Source organism: Acanthochromis polyacanthus, chromosome 10, assembly GCF_021347895.1.
Source record: "Acanthochromis polyacanthus isolate Apoly-LR-REF ecotype Palm Island chromosome 10, KAUST_Apoly_ChrSc, whole genome shotgun sequence".
Taxonomy (NCBI): Eukaryota; Metazoa; Chordata; class Actinopteri; family Pomacentridae; genus Acanthochromis; species Acanthochromis polyacanthus.
The window spans coordinates 38,247,028-38,274,872 of record NC_067122.1 but is presented as its reverse complement, the minus strand read 5'-3'; the positions used below and the strand labels follow the sequence as shown (position 1 = coordinate 38,274,872).

The 27,845-nt window shown below is 39.9% G+C and overlaps 1 protein-coding gene across 2 annotated transcripts; it reads right to left on the bottom strand.

Moving 5' to 3' along the window:
• Positions 1-111: 111 nt before the first annotated feature.
• Positions 112-27,589, bottom strand: LOC110964167 (long-chain-fatty-acid--CoA ligase 1-like). 2 transcript variants are annotated; one of them, XM_022212801.2, is made up of 21 exons: positions 27,517-27,589; positions 13,760-14,114; positions 13,334-13,448; positions 12,764-12,828; positions 12,270-12,371; positions 12,026-12,125; positions 11,747-11,922; positions 11,407-11,439; positions 11,261-11,312; positions 11,100-11,173; positions 10,509-10,586; positions 10,251-10,385; positions 9,979-10,113; positions 3,811-3,906; positions 3,557-3,629; positions 3,359-3,447; positions 3,162-3,278; positions 2,860-3,003; positions 2,584-2,688; positions 1,486-1,557; positions 112-1,239 (listed from the first exon to the last, which is right to left on the bottom strand). In XM_022212801.2, exons 2-21 carry the CDS (start codon positions 13,952-13,954, stop codon positions 1,099-1,101), a joined length of 2,097 nt encoding a protein of 698 aa, XP_022068493.1. In that variant the 5' UTR covers positions 13,955-14,114; positions 27,517-27,589; the 3' UTR covers positions 112-1,098. The 2 variants fall into 2 exon arrangements, with proteins under 2 accessions (XP_022068493.1, XP_022068492.1); XM_022212800.2 differs by lacking the exon at positions 27,517-27,589 and adding an exon at positions 18,252-18,379.
• Positions 27,590-27,845: the final 256 nt, after the last annotated feature.

The window sequence follows — 27,845 nt, the reverse complement described above, 5'->3', positions numbered from 1 at the left end:
TTCAATTACCACGGTGGATAGAATACTGTAATGTAATAGAACTCAGTAAAATTCAACTTCATACTTCAATGATTCTCTGCCCACAATCCTGATGAAACAAAAGACATGACACAGTTTTCTTGATGTTTTTAATTAATATCTTTACAAAACAACATGAGAAGACATTAAAACATTCATAACAAGACCACAGTCAAAAGTACCTTCACGGTATTAAAACAATTAACATTCAAGAGGGTTTATTTCAAGTTGTGAACAACTTAATTACAAAAATTATGACAATTTTAGAAATTTAGTTCCATAAACAACTCACTTCCCTTCCTGTTACTATCATAAATAAATTAAAAGCATTAAAATAGTTTCCCTATGTCCTGACCATACTTTAATATCTGAATTCCCTGATAGCATTGTCTGGATTATCTTGGAAATCACTCTGTTGATTCTCATGGCTATTAATATTAATTCAGCTTATTCATAAAAATGATCCAACAGAGACTATCCAGCTATCCCCTTTAACAAATTAAAAATGCACTGGAAAATAAAATCATGACATCAGATGAAAGAATCTCATCAAAGACGCTGAGTTTACTCTGTGCGAGACTGTTTGGGTTATAAAGCGAATCAGTATGGCTCTTAATCCCCATGTGAGCCTCAGTAAAGCTGCTTCAGTGGCCGCTGTGTTCCCTTTTTATCCTTTAAGTTAGAAAGTTTGTGCATATGTGTGTGGTCCTTGAAGTCCTGATGCTACAGAGCACTATTTCCCTTTAAAACGTCCACAAAGTAGCTTACTACAGTTCACAAATGCTCCTAAACTGTGCTGTAGACAGCACAGGAATCAATGTAGATGTTTTGTATTCTCTACCACAGATCCTGCTGGTTTTGTTTTAAACTCTTTGAATCTATTAAAAGCTACATCATCTCCTATTCCTGCTATGGCTGGTCATGAAAACTGCAGTTTGATGCTCTGAGATGACCTCCTTCATTTGCTTCCTATTGTGTGCTTTAGCTTGTACTCCCCTCTCTGCTGTTTTTTTTCTTTGCCTAAGAACACCTTTGGTAGAGCTTTTGTCTGTTCTTTCACTTTGCTCCCCCCCCTGCTTTCTACATTTTGATCCCAGCGTACAGCTCGTCTATCTGGGATCTGAAGTACTGGCGCATTTCATTCCTCTTGGCCTTCATAGTTGGAGTGAGCAGACCGTTCTCGATGGAGAACTGCTCGGTGTGGATGCAGATGGCCTTCACCTAAAGAACACACGTGTTGGCAGGTTGTTAAGGAGGATAATAATATTTTATGTATATGTTATATGTAGAATAGCGACATCTCATTTCTGCATGAAGTTTGTAAAAAACACAACACAGCCTGCACAGCTATCCACAGGTATACAACATACTCATTTTACTTGATTTCTGGACATCATCTCATGAGAACCACTGGAATAAAGGAAAAGATATTTTGAGTCTGAACTAGATGATGAGTGTGTGCTGTACCTGCTCAAAGGACTTGAGACCTCCTTCTCTGCCCAGCCGCAGCATGTCCTCCAAGATGGCTGCCTTGACTTCCTATATGCAGTGGTAATTTTTTTTTAAAAAAAGAAAAAAACAAGAGCATGATTTCCAGCCTGTTCACTGAGGCTGTACTGTGTCCATGAGAAGTCACTTTGGCTAAACATGTTCATGGCTTATGTCAAGTTTTCTGAAGGATAATGTCTTGTATTTTCTTCTTCTCTGGCTTTAAAAAGATGTATTTATTGCATTTTTATTTTTGTTGTGTGCTGCTGAGGCCATGACCATAGTTCTGCAGATGAAGCTGCACTGAATACTGCTCTGTGGGTAATTAGTATTAGTATTAATGTGAGTAGGAGACCATCTAAAGCCTTTTGTGATAACCACAGATATCAGAAATACAGATTGTCACCAGAGGGAGCTATAGTCTTCCTTATTTTATTCTGTTGTTTAGTGTGCAAGCAATTTCAAAGAAGCTTTATTTTTCTACAGGCCTTTGTACAGCAATATAACCTGAAAACAGAGACTGAATAAAGCACTAAAGTCTTGTACTTGCTGACCTCATAAGATCTGCAGAAAGTCTTTTTATCTGTTTGAATTATGTTTTGTATTGGTTCTTTACTTACTATAAAGACGGTTTAACACCACCGGGGCTACAGTAATCATAGCTATAGTAGCTGTGCTGCTTTTAGCCAGTATACCTGTGAACTTTTTCTATTGTATGATGGTTTTTAGTTTTTTTTCTTCTCATGAGAAATACTGTGTGCAGGTCTGAACCGACTCATGTCTGTGACTGGTTATCTGGTGACAACACTGCCCCATGTATGTGAATGCACTCACAGATACAATCAGAAACTCAGCATGATAACCAGCTCTGTGTGACTGGTTAGCATGACGGCAGTTGTCAGTTTTAGGGAAGCCAGATAACAAAAACATATCCTGGGTATGTTCAATTTGCTTCTTGGTACAGAACCCTGATGTTACAAGTGACTTATGCTGGTGAAAGGTGTGTCGTGTTGTGTGAGATTGTTAGTTATTCCTTGACAATAAATACACTAAGATCATATTGTCTTGTGGATTTACCGCTCTGCTACAGAGTTCCTGGTAGCTGCCCTGCACTCCCAGCGTCCTCTTGGTCCAGTCAGACAGGAAGTCAGGGTCAGGAACCACCACCGCTACCAGACACGCCTGGAGACAAACAATATGTACAAGTTACACCAATGTGATACAGAGAGGAGTCACAATACAGCGAAAGAAAATAGATGATTTACATTCACGATCAGGGTTCAGCATCACAATAAAATACAGTTAAACAACTAATTCCACTCAGTGACTCCCATCCTGACTTCCTCCGCCTACCTGTAGACTGTCTCCATGCACAAAGACTTGTGCCACTGCATCACTCCTCATGTAGACGTTCTCTATCTTCTCAGGAGCAATGTACTCCCCCTGAGCTAGCTTAAAGATATGCTTCTTCCTGTCCACAATCTTCAGGGTGCCATTCTGTGAACACACATTCACAATGAATCCTGTCTGTCCCCGTACTAAAAGTCCACATTATGTCACAGAAACAGAATTTTATTAATCTAGTTTAATGTAATGAACTTCAGATGGAATAAATGTTTGTGACGTTGAGTTGAACTGAAGCTACATGAACCTACTGGAAGCCATTTCCCAATGTCTCCAGTGTGAACCCATCCATCTGCATCAATTGCCTCTGCTGTCTTTTCTGGGTCCTTTAAGTAGCCCTGGAACACGTTTGTGCCCTTCACACACACCTGGAAACAACAGGTAGACGTGCATATGAAAGACAGACTGTACTGCAAATTCTATGTGACAGCGTCTGTTTGTTTTTTACCTCTCCCTCCCCATTTACAGCCAGATAGTTCATCTCAGGCACATCCACCAGTTTAACTGAGTTACAGGGCAAAGGAGGTCCAACGTGACCTGTTGACATGAGGTCAAGTGTAGCTCATGTCATGTTGAGTTAATTTATCACTGTTAAATGTTGTGGTTTATGAAAAAAACAACAACAAGCAGCTCTGTTATTTATTACCTGCACTCCAGTCTCCAGGCATGGTCATTGTGCATCCAGCAGTGCACTCTGTTTGTCCATAGCCTTCATAGAACTGACACAGAGAATAAGCTAGGTCATTATTATTGTTTAAGTTTGATTGTTTTTGCTAGTACAAAGAATAATGTAATGTGGAACTGACTGGGACCAGGAGGAGTGTGGATGAAGGTAAATACCGATCAGATGGCAGGTTATGCAGTGGAACAAGACCTAAACTGGACTTTTGTATGTGTTACCTGACAGCCTACTGCAGCTCTGAGGAAGGTGAGAACAGTTGGAGAGATGGGAGCAGCTCCAGTTAGCATGAGACGTACGCGACCTCCAAGGCTGGCCTGTAGAGGGCAGCACACTGTTATTTACTTCAAAACTGGCTCCGTTGCATTCTCAATGAATAATGTTTAAAAAATAGTCATTCAATCACATTTTCAACGCTAAGATTCTTCTTAACATTTTATGGCTTCTTTGAGGAACATATTTTAAATATTGTAAATTACTCTCTTCAGACGGGTGTCTTCCCCGCCGCCTTTAAAACATCAGTGGTGAAGCCCCTTCTGAAGAAGAATAATTTAGACCCCAACATTTTTAATAACTACAGACCTGTGTCCAACTTACCATTTTTAAGCAAAATATTAGAAAAGCTGGTTTTTAATCAAGTGAATGATTTTTTAAATAGTATCAATATTTTAGAGAAATACCAATCTGGTTTTAGGATGAACCACAGTACAGAGACAGCCCTTTTAAAGATTTTAAATGACATTAGGTCTGACACAGATTCACAAAAACTTACAGTCTTGGTACTACTGGATCTAAGTGCTGCCTTTGACACAGTAGATCACCACATTTTATTAAACAGACTGAGAAACCTTGTCGGCCTCTCTGGTACTGTTTTTAACTGGTTCAGCTCCTATCTCACAGATCGATATTTCCGTGTAAGCTTGGACACACGTTCCTCCAGAACACATAAAATAAATTGTGGGGTGCCCCAAGGGTCAATTTTAGGTCCAATTCTTTTTAATCTATATATGCTTCCCCTTGGGGACGTCATCAGGAGACACGGCATCAGCTTCCACAGTTATGTAGATGATACACAGCTGTACATCGCCGTGTCTCCTGAAGACACAGGGCCAATTGATGCTCTTTTTAACTGTATTTTAGATATTAATTCATGGATGGCAGAGAATTTCCTACAGCTCAATCAGGACAAAACAGAGGTCTTAGTCATTGGTCCTGAAGGCAAGAGAGAGAAACTTTTACCAAAACTACAAGATTTTAAACCAACACAATGTGTAAAGAACCTGGGCGTCATTTTTGACTCTGAGCTGAATTTTATTCCACATATTAAAAATGTAACAAAAATAGGTTTTTATCATCTTAGGAATATAGCCATAGTCCGCCCATTTCTCTCTCAAGCTAACACGGAGGTGCTGATGCATGCTTTTATCTCCTGTCGTTTAGACTATTGTAATGCCCTGCTCTCTGGTCTCCCCAAAAAGACCATCTCTAATCTGCAGTTATTACAGAACTCAGCTGCACGTGTGCTGACGAAGACCAGAGGGTGGGCTCACATTACACCGATTTTAAAATCGCTGCATTGGCTCCCCATGTGCTTCAGGATCGATTTTAAGGTTCTTTTACTAGTTTTTAAATGTCTTAATGGTCTTGGGCCCTCTTATGTATCTGACCTGCTTTTATCATATCAATCCTCGCGGGTCCTGAGGTCCTCCGGCACTGGACTTTTAATTATTCCTAGAGTTAATACAAAAACCCACGGGGAGGCTGCTTTCAGCCATTATGGCCCTCGACTATGGAATAGCCTGCCGGACAGCATCAGGACTGCAGAGACTGTTGATGTTTTTAAAAGGAGGCTCAAGACTCACCTTTTTGGTTTGGCTTTTAACTAATTTCTTTTAAACTTTTAATTCTTCTATTATGTTATTTTTACTTCTTATATTTCTTATGACTTGTCCTTACTTCTGCATTTTATCAGTATTATATCTTAAAACCTTATTATTATTATTTATTATTTACTATTTATTATTTATTTATTTGTCTATTTTATCGCTACATTTTTAACTTTCTTAAAGCTTTTAATTTTTATGCATTATACCTGCTTTTTTTTTTTTTTTTCTTTTCTCGTTAGTCTTTTAGTTTTGAGCTTCAGTGTTTCCTCATGGGAGGCCTCCACACTGGTATGTATGCCTGGTCCGCCTGCGGGGGGCGTTGCCCTGGAGGCCTCCTGGGCCCGAGGGGCTGGGGCGGCTCTGCATTTAGTGCAGGGTCTGCCCCTGCCCATCGGCGTCTGGGTGGTCTCTGTGGCGGCGCTCTCTGTGGGCTGTGGCGCATGTACACACGTGGACAAAATTGTTGGTACCCCTCAGTTAAAGAAGGAAAAACACACAATTCTCACTGAAATCACTTGAATCTCACAAAAGTAACAATAAATAAAAATTTATTGAAAATTAAATAATCAAAAACAGCCATTACTTTTGAATTGTTGATTAACATAATTATTTTAAAAAACAGACTAATGAAACAGGCCTGGACAAAAATGATGGTACCTCTATAAAAGATTGAAAACTATTTGACCAGAGTGACATGATTAACTCAGGTGTGTCATTTAATTGACATCACAGGTGTTTCCAAACTCATAATCAGTCAGTCTGCCTATTTAAAGGGAGACAAGTAGTCACCCTGCTGTTTGGTGAAAAGGTGTGTACCACACTGAACATGGACAACAGAAAGCGAAGGAGAGAATTGTCCCAGGACATCCGAAAAAAAATGATAGACAAACATCTTAAAGGTAAAGGCTATAAGACCATCTCTAAACAGCTTGAAGTTCCTGTGACAACAGTGGCTCATATTATTCAGAAGTTCAAGACCCACGGGACAGTAGCCAACCTCCCTGGACGTGGCCGCAAGAGGAAAATTGATGACAAATTGAAGAGACGGATCGTTGGAATTGTATCCAAAGAGCCCAGAGCAACCTCCAAAGAAATTAAAGGTGAACTCCAAGGCCAAGGTACATCAGTGTCAGATCGCACCATTCGTCGTTGTTTGAGCCAAAGTGGACTTCATGGGAGACGACCAAGGAGGACACCACTGCTGAAAAAAACTCATAAAAAAGCCAGACTGGAATTTGCAAAAATGCATGTTGACAAGCCACAAAGCTTCTGGGAGAATGTCCTTTGGACAGATGAGACCAAACTGGAGCTTTTTGGTAAGGCACATCAACTCTATGTTCATAGACTCAAAAAGCAAGCATACGAAGAAAAGAACACTGTCCCTACGGTGAAACATGGAGGAGGCTCAGTAATGTTTTGGGGCTGCTTTGCTGCATCTGGCACAGGGTGTCTTGAAAGTGTGCAAGGTACGATGAAATCTGAAGACTATCAAGGCATTCTGGAGAGAAATGTGCTGCCTAGTGTCAGAAAGCTTGGTCTCAGTCGCAGGTCATGGGTCTTCCAACAGGACAACGATCCAAAACACACAGCCAAAAACACCCAAGAATGGCTGAGAGAAAAGCGTTGGACTATTCTAAAGTGGCCTTCTATGAGCCCAGATCTGAATCCCATTGAACATATGTGGAAGGAGCTGAAACATGCCATTTGGAGAAGACACCCATCAAACCTGAGACAACTGGAGCTGTTTGCTCATGAGGAGTGGGCCAAAATACCTGTTCACAGCTGCAGAACGCTCATTGACAAATACAGAAATTGTTTAATTGCAGTGATTGCCTCAAAAGGTTGTGCAACAAAATATTAAGTTATGGGTGCCATCATTTTTGTCCAGCCCTATTTCATTAGTTTGTTTTTTTAATAATTATGTTAATCAACAATTCAAAAGTGATGGCTGATTTTGATTATTTAATTTTCAATAAATTTTTATTTATTGTTACTTTTGTGAGTTTCAAGTGATTTCAGTGAGAATTGTGGGGTTTTCCTTCTTTAACTGAGGGGTACCAACAATTTTGTCCACGTGTGCAGGTGTGGAGGGCTCCCATAGGTGTTTCCCCACATGGTTCCTCAGTGCCCTGCCGTGTCTCAGCACTGTGTTGTGTGTGTGTGTGTGTGTGTTTTGTGAGTGTGTGTGTGAGCTCATGTGTATATATATCTGGAAGCGGGATATTGTTGGTTTTACTATGTTTTTTATTCTCTCTGTTGTTTTATTCTTTTATCTTGTGAAGCACTTTGTGTTGCATTTTAAATGGATGAAACGTGCTATATAAATAAAGTTTGATTTGATTAACATCTACATATAACCTTCTGAGTCATTTTCAGCAAAGTCTATCTGAGGATGATAACAATGCTGTATAGATTTTACTATGTGCTCTTAAATCGGTGCGTTCTATGACAGCCACTAGAAACCTTTAGACCAGGGATGTCAAAGTCATTTTGGTTCAGGGGTCACATTCAGCTCAATTTGGTCTGAAGTGGTCCGGATGAGATAAACAACACAAAATGAAACAAAAAAGCGAAAAAAAAGTGGACAAAAAAAAGACAAAAAAAATCACACAAATCACACAAACAAGACAAAAATGACAAAAAAAGAAACAAAACTACAAAGACTTGAGACAAACAACTAAAAAAACACAAAAAAACAAGACAAACTATTACAAAAATAAGGCACAACACGACAAAATCGAGAAATAAATCAACAAAACAGGACAAAAATTACAAAAATGACAGAAATGAGACAAAAATGACAACAAAAGAAACAAAATGACAAAAATAGTCAAACCACACAAGCGAGACAAAAAGCACCAAACAACAAAAACGACACACAAAACAAAAAAAGCAAAACACAAAATGACAAAAAACAACAAAAAACACAAACGAGACAAAAAGGAAACACAAAACCACAAAAACATGAGACAAATGACAAAAGTCAGATAAAAAAACAACAATAACTAGACAAAATATTACAAAAATGAGACAAAATAAAAATGAACAATCTAGTATTCAACTTTATGATCAAAATAACTTGTCATGGTTTAGAAATTATTTTAAATTTACAGTTTTACTAATTCACAATCTGCAGTTCATGTCTCCTCTGTAATTTTTACACTTTACAAAGTTGTTCTGTGGGCTGCATTGGACCCTGTGGCAGGCCGCTTTTGGCCCAGGAGCCGTATGTTTGACACCTCTGCTTCAGACAGTGTTTTAAACCGCTTAGGAGGACAGCACTGCACAGCAAAAAATGGGTTCAGGACAAACAAGATTCACAGCTTCTGTAGAATTTTACCGTTGCAAAATGAAGGAAAAATAAAGCTTCTTTGAAACAGTGTGTATCTGTCATCATTATGCATCATCACAAAAATATTATCACATTTTCTTTCAAGCTAATCTGGTGGCAGATGTCTGGGTTTGGTGCAGTTTTAAGTCACTTGATGCAGAGCTCATTTGCAGGCTGTGAGGAGAAGATGCCAAGGCAGCACCACATATCTTATCTTGGCTTGTTTTCATCAAACTCGCTCTGACCCATGCTCTCTCACAGAGTGGCAACCATTTTGGCTGCTCCTGCCTGCTGACAACGTCCCTTTGAAATTTAAAATGAACTGAGAGTTCTCAGACTGATTGAATTCTGGTCACTTGTTTCAGGATGTTAGGCCGTGCCTGCTCCAAATGTCATTAAAATCACTCTTACGATCACTATTTTTAAATACTCTGAATGTTATACTTTATTTTAGCAAACATAACAGAGCCAAAAGTCTAGAAACATAAATATAAGTAAATAAGTAAATTCCATACTTTTCCATATTGTGCAGGAAATTTTTGCAGCATTCTGTTTCATCACTAAAGCTCTAGGACCACTGTTTTGTACTGATGGCTAAATATTTTACCATTTTCTTTCACAACTTGTCAGTTTCTTTCTGAGACAAAATATATGCAGTGTAAAGAAGCCTTAAGCAGAGAAGAGACTTTAACAAATAGCTTAAGCTTACACAGAACCCTGGTTCATCTGCTCCTGCTGTTTGTCTTTTTTTGTAGAATATTTGTTGTGTCTGGGGATAACTGTAGTCAGTTTTTGACTATACGTAGCCTTTTAACACACATGGGAATGACCAAGTTTAAACCATTCCTGGATATCTAGCACTATCTATATCCACAGTATGTTGGTATATAAATGGTAAATGGTCTGTATTTATATAGTGCGTTTCTACACCTGAAACGATACCCAAAGCACTTTACATTGTACATCACATTCAAACACTGATGGTGGAAGCTGCAAGGCGCTAACCACAACCCATCAGGAGCAGTTAGGGGTTCAGTCTTGCTCAGGGACACTTCGACATGAGGTCTCCACGCCAGGATCAAACCAGTAACCCTCTGGTTACAAGACGGCCATTCTACCCACTGAGCCATGCCGCCTCATGAGAGAAGTATTAAATGTGCTGGTTCTCATACCTGGACCTTATTAAAGATGAGTCGATCCCAGATACTGTCTCTTCTTATAATGCCTTTCATCACCTCTGCTTGCTTCCTCCTGTAGGCAAATCCCAGCAGCCAGCGCTTCACAGAGGTGTTAGCCTGCCCAAAGATCTACAGCGGCAGCACACAAGAAAGCTCTCAATGAACAGGATTCAGAGGAATAAAGACAGCAAACTGAACAGGGTCGGTAATCCAGTTGCAGAACAGACATTTATTTGTATATGACTATAACCAACATGGCCACTTACCTTATCATACATTTTGTTCAGGAGTCGTGGAACCACAGGGAACATAGTAGGTTTCAATGTCCTGAGGTCATCTGACAGTCGACGAATATCTCCCTGGAAAAAGCCGATCCTGGCTCCCTGAACTAACATCACTCCCTGTCAGCAACATAAGAGGATGCAGACAGGGAAAGTGAAGAGTTTGTAATCACGGAGAGGCCAACACAAACAGTTTGAAGGAATAGAAATCTGTTTTGATAAAAGGGAACTATGGGAACATACCTGCATTACTCTCTCAAACATATGAGCCAGAGGCAGGTAGGAAATATGGATGTCACTGGGACCTAGTGGACAGAAAATCTACAACATGTACACACAGAGGTACACAGATACAAGGACACAATGACACAAAGACACATGACCCAGACAAACAAACATGCACACAGACAGGGAGGGAAGGCAGTCAGTGGTAATGTTTGCACCTCCATCACCCTCTCAAGCATGTGGGCCAGAGGCAGAAAAGACAGCATGACATCTTCTGAAGAGATCTGAAGGTATGACTGGAGAGAAGAAGGAGTTTGTTACACAAGCTATCAGACTACTAAGACTTTCATCCATCCTTCTGTTGCTTCTCCTTCTTTCTTTCTGCTGCTCCATCATCTATTGCTTAATTTTCACTTTTTAAAGCAAATAAAGCTGTCAAGATCGCCTAACTTCACTTCATAAATATTCTCTTTCTTTCCTGTGCATCCTGTACCTTCACAGAATCTCACTGTTTCTCTGACAGCCATTCTGAGGGAAATAAAAAACACATTTAAAGGAAACGGTTGTTCTAAAAGACACTCAAACTCAACCATCACATCAGCTCCTCACCTCTGTTATTTTGATGCAGGCTGAACAGTTGGACACAATATTCCCATGTGTCAACATAGCTCCCTTTGGGTTTCCTGTAAACGCACACAGAGATAATACACGTTAGATTCTAATAGACATCACTTTTATTGCCGTTGACTGTGACTCTGTGCAAACGTCACCTGTTGTTCCACTTGTGAAGCAGATGACTGCCATGTCCTCAGGTCGTGGAGGCTGAATGGGTGGGAGTGACGGCGGTCAAACAGTGCCACATAACACATAAAGCACGTACATTTTAGGGACTCATCAGTTAGAAGCGTGTACTTACCATCGGCTGGCGATGGTTGGCCTTCCCAATGGCCTGTCCAACAAGAAAAGCAGATTAATAAAGTCCCATGGGTGAAATGAAGCGACAAAAGAAAATGATGAAGAAATGTAAACAGAAAACAAGGCACCTGTTATAAAGACAGAAACTTTACATAAAGAAAAAATAAGTAAAGGAGAAATTCAACTAAGCAAGAAAAAATGGAAATAACCAAATAGAAATGAAAGTAAAAATTGTTTATAGTAAAAAATGAAGAATGAAACAAACAAAAAAAACCTAAACATGCAAAAAAAGACACAACAGTAATTACAAAGCGAGCTGGTCATAAAATGTGCCTGCTGACCTCCATCTCCTCCAGGCTGAGGATGTGGATTCCAGTCTGTTGCCCCCTTTCTACCAGGTCAGCACTGGGGCTCTCCATCAGAACAACGGTTTTCACTGAGTGTTTGATGTCCTTAACGCAGTCCAGCACCAGATTGACTTTGTCCGTCACATCGCACACGATTGTTGAAATGGAAGCTGTAGAAACAAAACATAAATACACGCAGACGAACACATGATCAGAAGGACGACGTAACACTGGTTGAGTGTGTGTATTTATGTGGTTGTTGTTGTGGTTTACCTTTGTCTATGATGTAAGCAATGGCCTCAGTTCCCAGTGTGTCATACAGCGGAACTGATACCAGAGAGTAGGTGTAACATGCCAGCTCAGTGATGGTCCACTAAGCACACACAAGCATTAAAAGAAGATCAGTTTACTCAGCAACAATTCTGTCAGTACTGATGTATGTTTTTAGGTCCAATTTCTCTTGAAATTGTTGACAAAAGTCTAAAGATCACTTATAAACACCAAGGAGCGTCCGTACCTCAGGTCTGTTCTGAGAGAAAATGCCAATATGAGGGTCGGTGGTCTTGGAGTGTCCTTTGTGAAGAAATGCAGAACCCAGATTCTCTGCTCGCTCCCTCACCTAAAACACACAGACACAACCTGTTAATGCCACACAGGCAGACAGCTACAAAAACTGAGCTTTCTTCAACCTCAATTTAACTCAAAGATGCAGGAAAATGGGGTATAACGTGTTATGAGGTAATGATTTTCAGTGTTGCAGGGGTAGACTATTAATGCAGGGTATGTTATTACCTACTGGCTCCATGGAAGAAAAAAATCATGTGCGGTCAAAAGTACGGTGTTTTCTGGTGCTGCACTTAGGACTTAATAATACCACTAATAATACTTAATTAATAATACCACTACTAAACATAAACAACTGTTTGTACTGCCTGCAATTCTGAGCTGTACTACTGTCCAGCTGAAAGCTAGAATGTTTTTACAAGGTGAGCTGCTCGTGGTGAGTCTTACTTCTCTGTAGGATATCCATTCATAGGGCTGCTTTGGTTTCCTGGAGCCCAGACAGGGACCATTATCTGGAGGACAAATGGAGGAAAGGAGGCTTGCAAGTGGGAAAACCAAAGGAAAGGATTTGCAGTACATAGTGCTCTGAATGTCTTCATCCATCCCACTATCACAACAAGATGCTGTGCTACATATACATACTGTGCTAACCTATCATGTCTAACATACTGTGCTGCTGAAATGCAAAACATCTGTTTTAGGAAAAACAAGTTCAAACTACAGTGTTTATAGCAGTGGAAAAACGCTGTGATGTAACTACTGCAGGTTTGCTGACTCAGAAACTGTTATATGGTAACAAGATATGACTGAAACTGCCCTCTGTGAGGCTAAATGTAAGGCAAAGGAAACATGTCGCTAAACAGCAGGTGCTTTCGTTTACTGTGATTATAAAGCATGATGTTCAAATCCCATATAGGAAATAAAGCTGTGTTTATTATGATCATTTACAAAGGTAACAGGCTCTGAAGTAACCCTGCAGCTACAAATATATGCACTCATATATCGTTTGTGACTTACTGGAGACTCGGGCGCCTCTGAGGAAGAGCTCATACGTTGTTCTGGCGTCATCATAGATGTGTGTCAAGTGGCCCTCTCCATTCTGTAGAGTTGACTGACGAGCCAAATCTCCTCCCTGACAAAACAAACAGAAGAATGACAGGTACAGCCATTTCAAGTATTTCAAGAACGGGCACTAAACGGAAAATATTTGATCCTTTATTTCACATGTGAGCAACAGTAGTACCGCAGGAATGTTTAAACCACATGAATCAACATAACAATCCTGAATTAACTTAAATCCACACATCCACACTTTTGTATAGTTAATGTTTATTAGTTATAGTTATGTACGTCTGGATGTACACAATGTCACATCTGCCTAGTGTTGCTTTAGTGTAGGAGTCTAACAACTTGACTTTGACTAGCACTTGCACCTAAACTTACCGGAACCTCCACTGACTGCATGTGGAGGTCGCAGACTGGTGGTAGGGCCTTGGGTCGTGTTGCCAGATAGTAGGTCGTTGCAGCAGCCACTGCCCCCATGCTGACCAACACAGGGGTGGACATACTCTTGACGTACTCGCTGACATTCTCCATGTCTGGCAGCCTCAGCTTCTGAAGGAACTCCTGGCTGAGCATGATGCTGCAAGTGAGGTAAAGGTGTCTGGTGGAATGGTAGCAGGAGGGTGTGTTTGATAACACTGAGGTTGCCCTGAGTTGAACGAAAGTCCTGACGTGAGGTTACAGTGTGAGTGTTAAATCAAAGGAGTGTATGAAGGGACGCCGGCCAGGAGGGGACCTAGAGAGAGCAAAACAAAACATGGTATTATTTTGTTCACTTATTTTTTACAATGTTTGTGCTTTAAATCTTTTAAATATACAATTTCAGGATAGAGCTGCACAGTGGGTCGATGGTTAGCACTGTCGCCTGTCAGCTAGAAGACCTCTGGTTTGCTTCTTGGCCTGGGATCTTTCTATATTGAGTTTCCATGTTCTCACTGTGCATGTGTGGGTTTTCTCCAGCTTCCTCCCACAGTCCAAAAACATGCTGAGGTTAACTGATGAATCTAAATTGTCTATAGGTGTGAATGTGAGTGTGCTTGTTTGTCTCTCTGTGTAGTCTTGTGATAGACTGGTGATAGACTCTAGACCTCCTGTGACTCTACTGAGGCTTAATCTATGTATAGATAATGAATGGATGGAATTTCAGGGTACAAGTGTGTAACTTCTAACCATGAAATACACTTGTCACACTTGTTCTTTTGTTGGTTTGAACCAGCATTAGTTAAAACTCTACACAAACATAATAATTAATTAAAAGTGCACGCATATTTTTCGACCTTGATCTTGCTCATTGCTGCAATACTATCATGCCGAGCAGGTAATACCAGGTTTACCAGTTTAGTTAAACCCACTGCTTTCCGCACAATTTCATGATTAGCCGTAAACACAGAGCACAATGGAGGCAGAAGGGAAAGGCAGCAGCAGGTATTTGGTAATAAACCTAAGTAGTAAAAGTAGAATTTTAACTTACTGGCAGTGCATCACCAGGTAAGTAGTATTTATCCTCTAAGGATCATTAATATTAGCAGGAACTACAAACCATCCAACGGTTGTCAAAATATTTCAACAACCCAGCAGTGGGTTTGAAAATCATGTTACTGTATTACAGCCCGATCTCACGGGGATTCGTGAAACTGTCACGTAAGTTTTAGTTTCGGTTTCGTGTGCACCAACACGATTTCGTCATGTTTTTCGTGCCGCTCACCACGAAATGCGCACCAATGTATTTTAAATGGCGGACTTTTCGTGCCACTCAGAACGTATTTCAAAAGAATGTGTATATTATATTTTTAATGTAAAACCGTGGCGAATCCAACGCTATATTTTGCATGACATCGTCCCTAAACATAACCCTAACCATAACCAAACCATAAGCCGGTGGTACACTTACCAATTTGCATAGGAATTTCAAGAATGTCCGGCGGCCGGCGGCCACAAACGCGATCACACAAGCAGTATACGCCGATGGACAGCTTAGATCGTCATGAATCCGCCGGTATAAACCACTTTCAGATGTGATTACCAGAGCGAAAAACATTTCGTGGTGAGGGGCACGAAAAACATGACGAAATCGTGTTGGTGCGCACGAAACCGAAACTAAAACTTACGTGACAGTTTCACGAATCCCCGTGAGACCGGGTTGTGTATTAAAACAAAACAAACAAAAAATAGAAAAAAAAAGCTAAATTTCATGATTTATCTGTTTATCAGAGCCAGATAGTGTAAAAGCTGACGTACTCACCTGTGACGTACCATTATAATCAAATCTAAGCTTAAACTGTAATATTTCATCAAAACTACTCTACATTTAAAGTCTCATGTAGACAGTGGCCAAAAATGTACCATGTGTACTAACCACATATTGCAAAAAAAAAAAAAAATCTGTATTTCTCAGTTTCTTAGAAGGTCAGAGTCACTAATGCTCCGCTGTCCTTTTGATCATCAGTCCAAAACCTTAACCACTAAGCAACCACTACCCTAGTCCAACCAGCAGAGGACGGTTTCTGCTGCACCACTCTGCTTTATTTCTACAGACTTGTCAGTGGTGGGATTCAACCTCATGTTAGAGCCTTAAAGCTGCTGTCCGGAGTTTGAATCGCAGCGTCTCCCAGAACACTGGTGGTCCCACCCTCCCTCCCTCTGATTTCGCCCCTTTATTTGTGCACGCGCGCAGTACCTGAGAGGAGTGCCCGGAGTGCTGCAGCATCTCGCCTGTTTTGCTGTTTTCCCCTCTTCTACATTTAGTACATTTAGTAAATAATAAAGGAATTACGTTAGAATGCTGTATTGAGTCTAACTTGTCCTAATACCAAAATAACATGAATCTGCTAGGACGAACGAGTAAAGTTTCAATATGTGATTACACTCGTGTATCCCTCTCGATGACGTTGTTTATCAAACTTAGTGCATTTACGCGTGTATATGTGTTAGATTGTTTATTTATTTCTATCTAGAGTTCAGAATTGCATGACTCCTCTGACGAAGAGTATGTCCCAGACGCCCCAACATCTTCCTCCAGAGGTCGGGCATCTAAACGAAGCCGTCAGGCGGGCTATGGAGGCCGTGGTCGGGGAGCGACGCGAGCACCCCGAGCCAAAAAACGTCCTGCAGTCTCTTGGCCTGATAAGCCGTGGGATTGGTAACTTTTCTGGAAGTTGCTGATCCCTGATGCTCTCTCCTCCACAAGCAAAACAAATGTGCGCGCGGTTGCGTAGTGCGTAGCTCGCCCACCTCTGCATGGGCTTGCTTGCTGTGCGCGTAACCGTTGATTGACAGCATGACAAAGCTGAAGCTCGAACTTGATTGGTCGGCAGCAACCGGCGCTTTTTGGAATAACATGGGGGTCTATGAGAGGAAGGCGGAGCTCAGGAATAAATTTTCATATCGCATTATACTAACTTTATATTATAGTATCGAACTAGACTAACACATTTAAGCTTTGTTAAAAAATGATACATAAATTGAAAACAAACGGAAACTCCGGACAGCAGCTTTAATCCAACCTTAGACCACTCGGCCACACTACCTCTTTTTCCTTTGATTTACAATTTTCTTCATCAAATGGTCAAAAACAACAAGAAAATGCATTTTCTGTCAAATAATGCAAAAAAGACCTCCTGCTTTAGTGTATGTGGGCTGATCCTGTTTAATGCTTAAAAACCCTGTCATGTTCTGTCACTTCTACTAGAATACATGTGAACCTGTTAAGCTGTGGCTCATATTGCTGTATAATTAGATCATATATCACATATTTAAGAGATTTTCTCAGGACAAGTTTAACAGGTGTTGGATATATGATCAGAGACTGTGTGTGTTTGTGTTTACAGGATGAGGAATATGAGACGAGGTGGCAGACAAGAAGCGCTGTTTAAGACCAAACAGATTAGAACCAGCGTCTGACGTCTACAGGTGAGAACAGAGGGAAGGGTTTACCTCAGAGTGAACCCTGAGGATGAAGCCCACGTCCTTAAGCCCAGGTCAACAATACTACAAGAGGGACAACACTGATCACATCAAGACCAAGTCAGACTGATGAGTTTGATCTCACACAGAATTTCAGAAAATCAAACACACCCGTCATCTATTTGCAAACAGAGCAGACTGGGAGTAAGAGGTTGAATGAAGATGACTGAAATATAATCACTTAGAGTCACATGAACCTTAAAACGCTAATTGTTAGCAATTATATAGCTTTGTTGAATGGTTACACAGTATCTAATAGTAGAAATATAGTTTTTACTATTGTATTTCGATATTTTTGCATATATAAAAAAGAATCTATGTGCTTTCTGAAGACTTGCAGTCATTGTAGAAATTATGGGATAATGGTAAATGCTAAAATGAAGCCTATCAGTAGCACAGATAATCATATCAATAAATTAACTGAGAAACTGCAATTTAAAGCCACAAAGCGACAAACATCACCGGTCAGACTAGACCAAGTCTGGCTGTAGCAGCACAACTTGGCAAAGATCTTTTTTTTTAGCTTATGAATTAAACTTTTTCTCACTTTAACTTCCTCGATTTCTTTCATGTTGTGATTTTGTGACAGAGAATTCCCTTAAAATTCTCCCTCCCAGTTTTCAATCTCTCAAATATAGAGCGACTGTTTGCAATTAACTTTTCAAAGTTCAAAACAACAGCTGAAGTTGTATTCCCACCTGACACAGGATTCAACACAGTGCGTGACATCTGCATAGTGCCAGCCTCGTAAACTAGAAAAACCTGTAGAAGACGTTGCCGGTAGACCAGCTGCACACAGAGGGATAACAGAATAACAACACTGCCTGTCTCTTCCTACAAGAAACACCTAGAGGTATGTCTGCATTCCTGTTAATCTGAAGATGCTGTTTTAAATTTCTTCCCCACTAACCTGTAACAGAAAGCAGCCAGGTGAGACAACGGTTTTCTATTTTCAGCTCCGATGACAACAAAGCAGGACTGCTGCCACACGCTCTGCCCTCACAATGAGGATACACTCATATACTACTGGCACAAAACACTCCCACACATTCTGCTACACGCTGATGTGTAACCTCTGCTAATCTACCAATCAAAGGTCAGACTGGCTCCAGAGAGCGCTCTGATTGGCTGGTTGAAGTAAGACGGTTCAAATGATTGACTGAAATGCTTCATGCAAACAATCAATGAAGTCAGATGACACCAGTGAGATAGTAGAGGTTGGGGATTTGTGTGTCTGGATACAATAAAATACACAACATCATTAAAACCACAACAATTCAGTGTGTATCAACACCCTGCTTACCTGATTAGTACACACCAGTTCAATGTCTTAAAGTCTAACAGAAATGAATGGAAATACAACTTTTTAAACCAAATGCCTGTAAAAGACAGCAGGTTCAAGCAGTGGGTTGGTGCGTTCACCTTTGCCTCAGTGACCTAAGCCCCCTGTGTGGTCAGCTGAGATGATTAGACGGGGTGAGATAACAGCTGATCAAAGGAGAAACTGTAGAACAGAACAGAGTAAGCTGCTGAATATGTTGTTTCTTTCATAGTCTGTTTCAGAAGCCATTCATTAACTTGATGTCATTAGTTAATGGAAAATCGCCTTTTCTTCAATTCTGTTTTAGTGTATTCAACTAGCTTGCCTGACCAATAATCCAAAAATCTGAAATTTTCAATGTATAGGTAATTGTATCTAGAAAGCAGCTCTGAAATCATCCCATAAACACTCAGTGAACTATAAAAAAAACACACTCCAGAATCCACTTCTGTCAAACAAACTCACAATCTGATCTTTTGTTTAACCTGAATACATTTACATGACAAAGGCTACGTAAACACTGCAGGGCTTAATGCTCAATTCCGTTTTTTTTTTGTGAAATCTGACTTTTTTGCAAGTTTGTTCACATTTCCAGTTAAATGCGACTTGTATGTGATCTCCTGTGTGAACCTCACACGACCCAAAAGGTTCCCACATGCGCAGAAGACGACACAACAACAACACGCAGAGAGCGTGTTCAGTGTTTATGGAAGTAAACATGGACGCTAACAGTAGCGCATGTCTGGCCATTTTAAAGTTGTTGTCCAGCCAGAGCCAGCATATTTATAACTTAATCGTTTTAAGGAGGTCAAGAAGGAAGAGAGCCAGGATTTTGGCCCTGGCGTTTTGTGGGGCAGTGGCAGCAACGTCTGTCCAGAGAACTGTGTGAGTGCGGAGTGACAGCCAGGAGTGGTGGGATAGTGATGTGAGAGGCTTCACAGATGCGGACTTCATTCAGAATTTTCGAATGACAAGGGCGCCTCTTTTTAATACTCTCACGGCAAGACACACATCTTCAGCAGCCCGAAGACGTTTTTTGCTTGAACGCAGAATAGTGACGGTTGTCGTGTACCAATGACGTATAGGTCGGATAAATGTGGCCTGGCCGTTCAGACTGAAGTCGCATTACAAAAGATCCGATACGTATCGGAATTAGGACCACATATCCAAGTGGCCTGGGTTGCATTTGAAAAAATCGGATCTGTGTCGTTCAGACTGTCATGAAAAGATCAGATACAGGTCGCATAGGGGCAAAAAAAAATCGGATTTGGGTCACTTGAGCCTGCAGTCTGAACGTAGCCTAAGATTTCATCAGGGACCAATGGAAAATTTTGGACGTGTGTAAACAGATGTGGATGGAAACACAGCCGCTGATAGATTACCATTAAAACACAGTCAGCTCTCTCGAGGAAGAGAGTGATAGAAAAAGGGAGAATATTTAATCATTGCTTTTTTTCACTTGTATTGTTCAAGGCTGGATCATGAACGAGACTAAAGGGGAAACTAACCCAGGACCCCCAACCCTTCAGGGACTCTAATGGCTCAGGGCTGCATCTCAAAAATGTTGCAGCAGTTTAACTAGTTTGAACATTTTCAAATAATATAGTCTTTTTTTTTATTTTTATTCAAAAAAACACAAATTAGCTGACAGCAAATCTCAGCTACCGTAGCATTTCAGCATAGAGACAATGTTTGATTTTAAGTGTGTGATCTTACATGGAGCATTTTGCTTTTTTCTTTTATATCCTGATTGGTAAATATTTTATATATTCGTCTTTATCATTCGAACAATGTTTTAAACAAACTTCAGGCTTATGTCAATATTCACTCAGGGCTTAAGTGGCATCGCTGTGTCTCAGTATATTAATGCCAATGAAGAACTTTGAACTTCCTCTTTTTCCTGCAACACAAGAGGCAACTACATAACAGCGGAGAGTTACAAAGTACTTATTGCTGTGTATTCTGCTGTTACGGTTGCTCCTTCAGACAAATCAATCATTGCATGTTGTAAAATGCAAACCAGTGCCAAAAAAGTCAGTATTTTGCAAAATGCTGGGAGAATTAGCTGGTGCTAATAGGCCCAATCAGCATGGTGTGATCATTTTAGATTTATGCTGGAGTCCTGCAATCTGGCTTCAAGAAAAAATCTTAGGGGAATTAATGAAAAATACAATAAAATAAAGGATACAAAGATAGTCAGGGTGATCAAGAACCAATCCTGTGAATGTGCAGAGTGAAGCTTACTGTGTGACTCTTCTGTTTCTAGTCTGAACACATCTGGAAGAACGACACCAACTTTACAACCTACCATTATGTAGAGTAAAGTACAGCTGAACAATGAATCAGAATTGAAATTGTGATTTTAAATGATGCAATAAGCAAATACACAAACAGTGTGTTACAGTTGAATTTGTAAATACATTTATCATAATCGAGCCTTAGAGCATTAACTGTGTGTGCTGTGATGACCCTGGGTCATTTTGTGCAGTGTTCATGTTGAGAAACTTGGTCTCCTCTCCTCCTCCTGTGTGTGTGTGTGTGTGTGTGCATGTGAGTGGGTGTGGCTGTCCAGCAGAGTCAGTAGCAGTGATTAGATCCTGGTGCTGAGGCTGATTGGACTGCTGGGAGGATTGCTGCCACCTGAGAGCCTGCCTGGAGGCTACAAAAACCAGCTGCTGCAACCTGCTCACTCTCTCCTGATCCAGCCACCCTCGATGAAGCAGCCTGTTGTCAGCTCTGTGTGTTCATGTGATAGTTGGAGACTGATCCTGTGGTAGGGGCAGGAAGCCCAAAGACCTGTTAGTGACTAAGTTTGTTAATTGTTTATTCTGGAAACCCCAGTTTATAGTTTGCTTTATAAAATTAGAATTTTATGTTCCTGGGAGTTTTAAGTTACTTTTGTTTGCTTTATTTGAAGAATAAACCTTTTGTGCACTTTTTGAGATTTTTCCAGGCTGGCTTCATTGGGGGTGGCTGAGTCCAGAGCATTATCATGTTGCGTTCATGGTTCCCCTAGACTAGGGACGTAACAGTGCATAGTGTTTTACATGACTATTTTTATAGAATACCACTCACTCACTTCTACCTGCACATATCTCTCCCCCTCTCTCTCTCCCTAGTCTCCACATCCAGTATATTTCCACTCTTTCAGCTTAGCACACCCCCTTGTGTAACTCGAGCTATTTCTTATCTTATGCCATGTCTTCATTTCTGCTCGTGTATAAAATAAACCTTGTATGGGAGCAGTCTTTGTAGCTCGCACTAATGTGTCTTGTTACACTGTGCTGTGTTGCCCTTGCAAGTAAAATTACAGTCTCCATGTTTTTCTGATTTGGTGAATATCTTCTTCTGTTATGTGGGAGCTCTCAGAGGAGCTTCTCTCTGACACAGTGCAGTTCAGAATATATGATATGTCTGAGCCAGATTTTAAACTGATGTCAGTGGTTTTATAAATTATCATCCTTTTTTTGTCACGCCTTTGATGTTTTGAATGTCTTACAGTGAAAATTGAACAGAAGCTTGACTTTAAAGCATCACATCTCGCATATTTTTTGTCTTCACAGCCTTTCAGGTGCAACAATCTTCATCATGTGACACTGTTTTCATTTTATAGCTCTTCTAATGCAACTTCATTGTCAACTTTGTGTCTGTATCCTGCAGCTCTTCTGAGTCAACAACATCGCTTAACCACTTTTCATGATTTAACACTGTTTTCTTCCCTCTATAGCTGTTTCCATTACCACATCATCCCATAACACACTTTTTTCGTCTGCTCATAGCTCTTTCTCTCTACAGCTCTTTGTAAATAATCAGAGTTTGCCCCCAGACAGTCCAACAATATGTAAAACCATGTTCTCTCTTTCCAGCTTCACAACAAGATATAACACTGTTCTCTTACAGCTCTTCCTGTGTAAAAACATCACTTTTAACACTGGCTTTTCCCCCAGTAAAGTTTCTTACTGCAACAACAACTCCTCCATGCAAAACATGTACAAATGCGAATCCATCCAGTCATATGGACAGATATCCATTTGTAAACTCACCAGCTGCTGTAATGTCAATTTCACCAGTGAGTGATCAGTAGTTTATCTTATCTTGTCTTACTTCTGTTGACTAAGACATGAGAAGAAGTGTTGTGTGTTGTGTGCCAATATTCGTACGCTAATACTATAAAATATGCCAGAAAAAGATTCTGTAATACATAGCAAGTCAAAAACACCAAGCTGTCCTACTACAAATGGCAGTATGTGAACCAGCAGCTTTCCTGACCTTCTAACCCACAGTGCTCAGTGCAGTTACAGCACATGTATCAGCGTTGCATGTGAGTATAAACAAACTTGACACAGACAGATGACAGCTCAATCTGCACAACAGATCGCGACGGTCAAAGTTTAAGGTGCATTACTGTGACGAAATTGTGTGTCCCAATCATATGCATGCTGCATGAAACGGTATGTACTGTGTGAGGGCAGCTGTACACTGAAGGTAAAAATAAACATTACACAATTCAGAATGCAGCTGGTGAAAGCACATGAATCCTGAATGAATTAATCAACTAAAACAAGAGCAGCTGAAAGTACAATTCTGGTAGCAATGCTTCTGTAAATGTACTCACACATGATTTTAAAGGTGACATTTTATTTCATATGTAGTACTTTTAATGTGTCTGTACTTTCTATTTCAATAATATGAACACCAGATGTAACCTTGCCAGCAAGTTGATTTCTCGCGATATTTGTGAGTTCACAAATCTCTCAAGAAACCATCTTGTACCGCTCCCGCCTTCACTGTTCGGACAGAGCCAAGTTGGCACGGGCCAATCACGCAGCAGTATTCGTGTGTGGGGCGGGATATCCGGGTGTGAAGATGACACCAAGCGCCAGTAGATCAAAACAAACATGGCAACGGAGGACAACGATCGTGTAAATGCTGCTATTAAGTCAGTTTTAGCCGAATCTCGTATCGCTTCTTTGAAGGAAGAACAACGAGAGGCTCTTTGCGTATTTCTGGATGGTAAAGATGTTTGTGCTTTTTTACCAACGGGTTTTGGTAAGAGTTTAATCTACCAATTGGCTCCGCTCGTTGTGAAGATCCTGCGATTGGCTAAAAACAAACCTGTCAGAGGCGGGACATACTGTTGCATTGTCCAATCCGTGCCTCTTTCCGCCGAACGGATTTACATGGAGCGGTCCCAGATTGATATTGTGGAGTACTATCAAGTACTACACAATTATTAATCTGGCTATTGCCAGGTTACACCAGATGCACATTTTAGGATAAACCGGAGAAAGTATCGGGTAGTTAAATCATGTCAGACTACAGTTTTGGTATTCTAAAACTAAAAGTGTCAAAACAAACTTCTTACTTATGCATACAATTGATTTAATCACTATCAACATGTCAAATTTGGACTGGACTATTTGACTGAACTCTGCACCCACAAAATGACTACTGCTGCTGTCAGTTTGGTCTGCTTATTTATTTGGACTGATTTAGTTTTTATACATTTTAATACATTTTGTCTTTTGGTTAACGAGGATCAGCAAAATAAGAATTTCTTTGTACAGCAAAACTGCCTAGAGTCTGTGTACATGACGGTAAACCTCTTGAATCTTGAAATTTTGATGTTGCTCTGACTTTAACGGCAAGATGAGCGATTTTTGCTAATTAATTTTCAATTGCATAGGACAAAAGTTATAAGTGTCCTTTATAACGATTGTATTTGAACAAAAATAATGTCAACTCAGCAAGGATGTTCAGCCAATAGTAGAAAAGAATCCCAAGTTATTACACAACATATTATTAGCATAACATTATTAGCTAGATCTCAGCTAGTTTGCCTTAAAAAATGATAACACACATTTTTTCTGCTGGCTGGCTGTTTTGTTTCTGTTTACCAGAAATTTAGCTTTAGCAAGACTAGAGGTTTGAAAATCATTGATGTGCATGGGGGGGCGTCTTCTCTCAGGGATCCTACTGTGACATTTTCACATGTTTTTGGTCAAACTAATCCATAACCTTCCACATCTCTCTCATGTTAACAGCAACAAAAGTTTGTTTATATATTTTCTTATTTGAAAAATTCACACAGGGGCTGAGCAGTAAGAACATTACATCAAAGCACCTCGGACACTGCAAAAACTCAAAATTTTAACAAGTCTGTTTGTCTTATTTTTAGTCAAAATGTCTCATTCCACTTGATTTAAGATAAATTCACTTAACAAGTGAAATTTCAGCAAGATGGAGGGACTTGTTTTAAGATAACGCATCTTAAATATCTTGTTAAGTCAAACAATCTTGAAATTATCTTGTTTTAACCTTTGTGTTGTCCTGTGGGTCAAATTGACCCGTTTTGAAGTTTAAAAATGTGGAAAAAATATATTTTCACAGTGAAACTTTTTATGTTCACATTTTTTGGGAAATTTTTGAACATTTTTTTGTGGAAAAAAGAAATGTTAAAAATGTTTCATTAAGAACAGCGAAATTCGCTGAATTTTGGTTGATTTTTATGTGAATGTTCTGAAAGTTTTACAGATATATGAGTGAAAAACTGATATATGAGCAATGAAAAAACGTTTCTTGGACGTTTGTTCATTCCATTAAAGTTTCCACCTCTAAAGAAGGGAGCAGAAAGCAGTCCTCTCCAGAAGTTGTAGAAAGGTGGGACTGCTGCATTACTTGGTCACTTTTTGACGGAAAAAAGTGAACTTTTTTTCCGTCAAAAGTAACATACATAAGCGTAATTTTGGAAACTTGTCAAAAACGTGCCTAGTTTACTATCTTTTCATATGTTTCTATTGTTAAGGCAATGATCAAAGTGTAATAAAATGTCCTTCGATTAATCAATAAAAGAATTTGAATGTCTAGATAATTTGTTACACATTATTACTCCTTAGTTGATTTTTACTCATATATGTAATCACTTTAGATATTTTTAGGATTTTTTTGAAAGATTTTTATTCATTTTTTTGGAAAATATTTATACTTTTTAATTATTTAAATTTTTTACATTTTTATATCTTGCCAAATTTTAAAAATAAAACTTTTAAGGGAAATTTTAGAGAATTTTCTTCCTGAAGGTTTTGCAAATTTGGGGAATTTTTTGCTGATTTTTTTGGATTTTTTTCAGACAAGGAAACAATACTTTTTGGTGCCGTAAATGAGGACCACAGGAGGGTTGACAATCCTGGTAAAATATAGCTTAAAATTAGTTTTCCCAGCTAATTTTAAGATCTCAATATTTTAAATACAATATCTTATTTCAAGAAATCTTACCAAGCCATTTTTCACTTGTTCTATTGGCAGATTTTTTCACGTATTTCAAGGAAAAAGTTCCTTGAAATATTTTTGGTCTTGTTTTGAGAGGGGCAGTTTTTCCAGTGAAACTATTCTTTTTTTATTTCCTCAGTTCCTCTGAAATTTGAATAAATGTTGATCAGGAGAGAATATTTGTCGGAGAGATAAATGCTGCACTTAAAGGGGAACTTCGTGGAGGAACTAATGTGGAGGTTTTCGTTCACTTCTCATCTCTAGTATGTTGTGGGACACTCGTTGAGACTATTCGAGCCGGTCAGTGTGGGGGAAAAAGCACGTTAGGGTGGACTTTGACGCGGCGGGGGGGGGGGGGGTTGGCGGCAAGTTGCCCCATACTTTTCGCTAGCTGAGCTGCTAGCTGAGCTGCTAAGCTGCCTGTCTGGCTAAATACTGGAGCTATGTTGAAAATTAATTTCTCCATCACTCACATGTATAAAATTACATATGAAAACAGACCCCAGGTTGAAAAAAAACGAAGTTCCCCTTTAAGTGCGTTTACTATTTTATTGAGGCATTTTCTGCATGTCTGTGGTTGTTGCTCCACCTCATGATGGCTGAAGCTCCACCCTGGCTTATCGACCCTCAGCCCGCTTAGAACATAACAAGCACCGCCATGCAGGCAGAAGGTGGAGCCGGAGGTGGGGCAGAGCTGCACGGTCTGTAGTCGGAGGGGGATTTCGGCTAAAGAACCAATGAAAACAGCGTGGGTTCATCCGTGACATCCAATCAGAGACGAGTCACCTTTCACCTCAAAACCTGTACTGATCCCACCAGGAGCACATGTGTCCAGGGATGAGAGCATCTTACCTCCCTGGTACACATAATTAATCAGGTTTACCAACTTTAACCATAACCAAATCTCACAAACCAGATAAAAACACCAGGGTTCACATAACTTAATCTTCATCATCTGTCATTAACTGACAGCGGTGACTGTAATTTAAAGGTCAAAAGGAAAAGCGACCACAACACGCTTCGAAAAGTTCGCTTTCGCTTCCCAAAACGTTAAAAGCATGTACAATTCCTTTAAACTCACCTGAAATTGCTTTGACGGTCAACTCTCAACTACCAACAAGTACAAAAAAAGTCGTCCAGAACACAGAAAACCTCCAGGAAACGTTTCTTAACCGTTAAGTTCGCAGAAATTTACATTAAAATAGTTGGAAACCAACTGTACTACTTTAATTCAGGCAAAACATTAACTGAATTATAAAAATTAACACAATTTAAGAGCCATTTTCAAGATATATTGAGTAATGTTACCGTTGTGATTAAAAACGTGCGTAAAGAAAGCTATAAAATGTCGGACGATATTCTGTCACGTGAACCAGTTTTTAGTGTTTGTTTTTTTTACATTGTGACCGTTAAAATGTCAGATATTTGAACAGAGTTCAGTCTTACCTTTTTCTCTGCACCCGCTTTTTTTTATCTTAAACGTATGCTGGCATATTTTATGTAACGTGTAGTGTAATTTTTTTAAGCACCACAAAAATTATTACTCAGCTCTATGAATGGATAAAGCAGTAACGGTAATTGGCACCTGTTAGCAGCGGCTCTCCCGGCTTCTCTCTCCGAACCAGCAGCACCAGCAGCGGGCGTCAAGTTAATGCAACTTCCGAGGGATAAAACACAGGGGTGGCTCCACATGGCTCCCATAAGGGGGCCAGATGGAGGGAACAACACATCTTGTCTTAAGAACAATATCAGTATTCTCTTAAAATGTATACATTTTGAATATCAATGTAGCATGTATATAAAAAATGTGCTTAAGTGAACAAATGTATGGGGTAATTGTGCCAAAAAGACTAGTTTTGGTATTATAAAACTAAATGTGAAGGAGATAATTAACTCAATGAGTCACTGATTAAT

Excerpts from the sequence above, each read along its gene's own strand:
- LOC110964167 (XM_022212801.2), bottom strand. The coding sequence starts at position 13,954 with ATGCTCAGCCAGGAGTTCCTTCAGAAGCTGAGGCTGCCAGACATGGAG. Across the intron at positions 13,449-13,759 it reads TGCAGTCAGTGGAGGTTCCG|GGAGGAGATTTGGCTCGTCA; the intron begins GTAAGTTTAGGT and ends TTGTTTTGTCAG. Across the intron at positions 3,448-3,556 it reads GCCTGGAGACTGGAGTGCAG|GTCACGTTGGACCTCCTTTG; the intron begins GTAATAAATAAC and ends TCATGTCAACAG.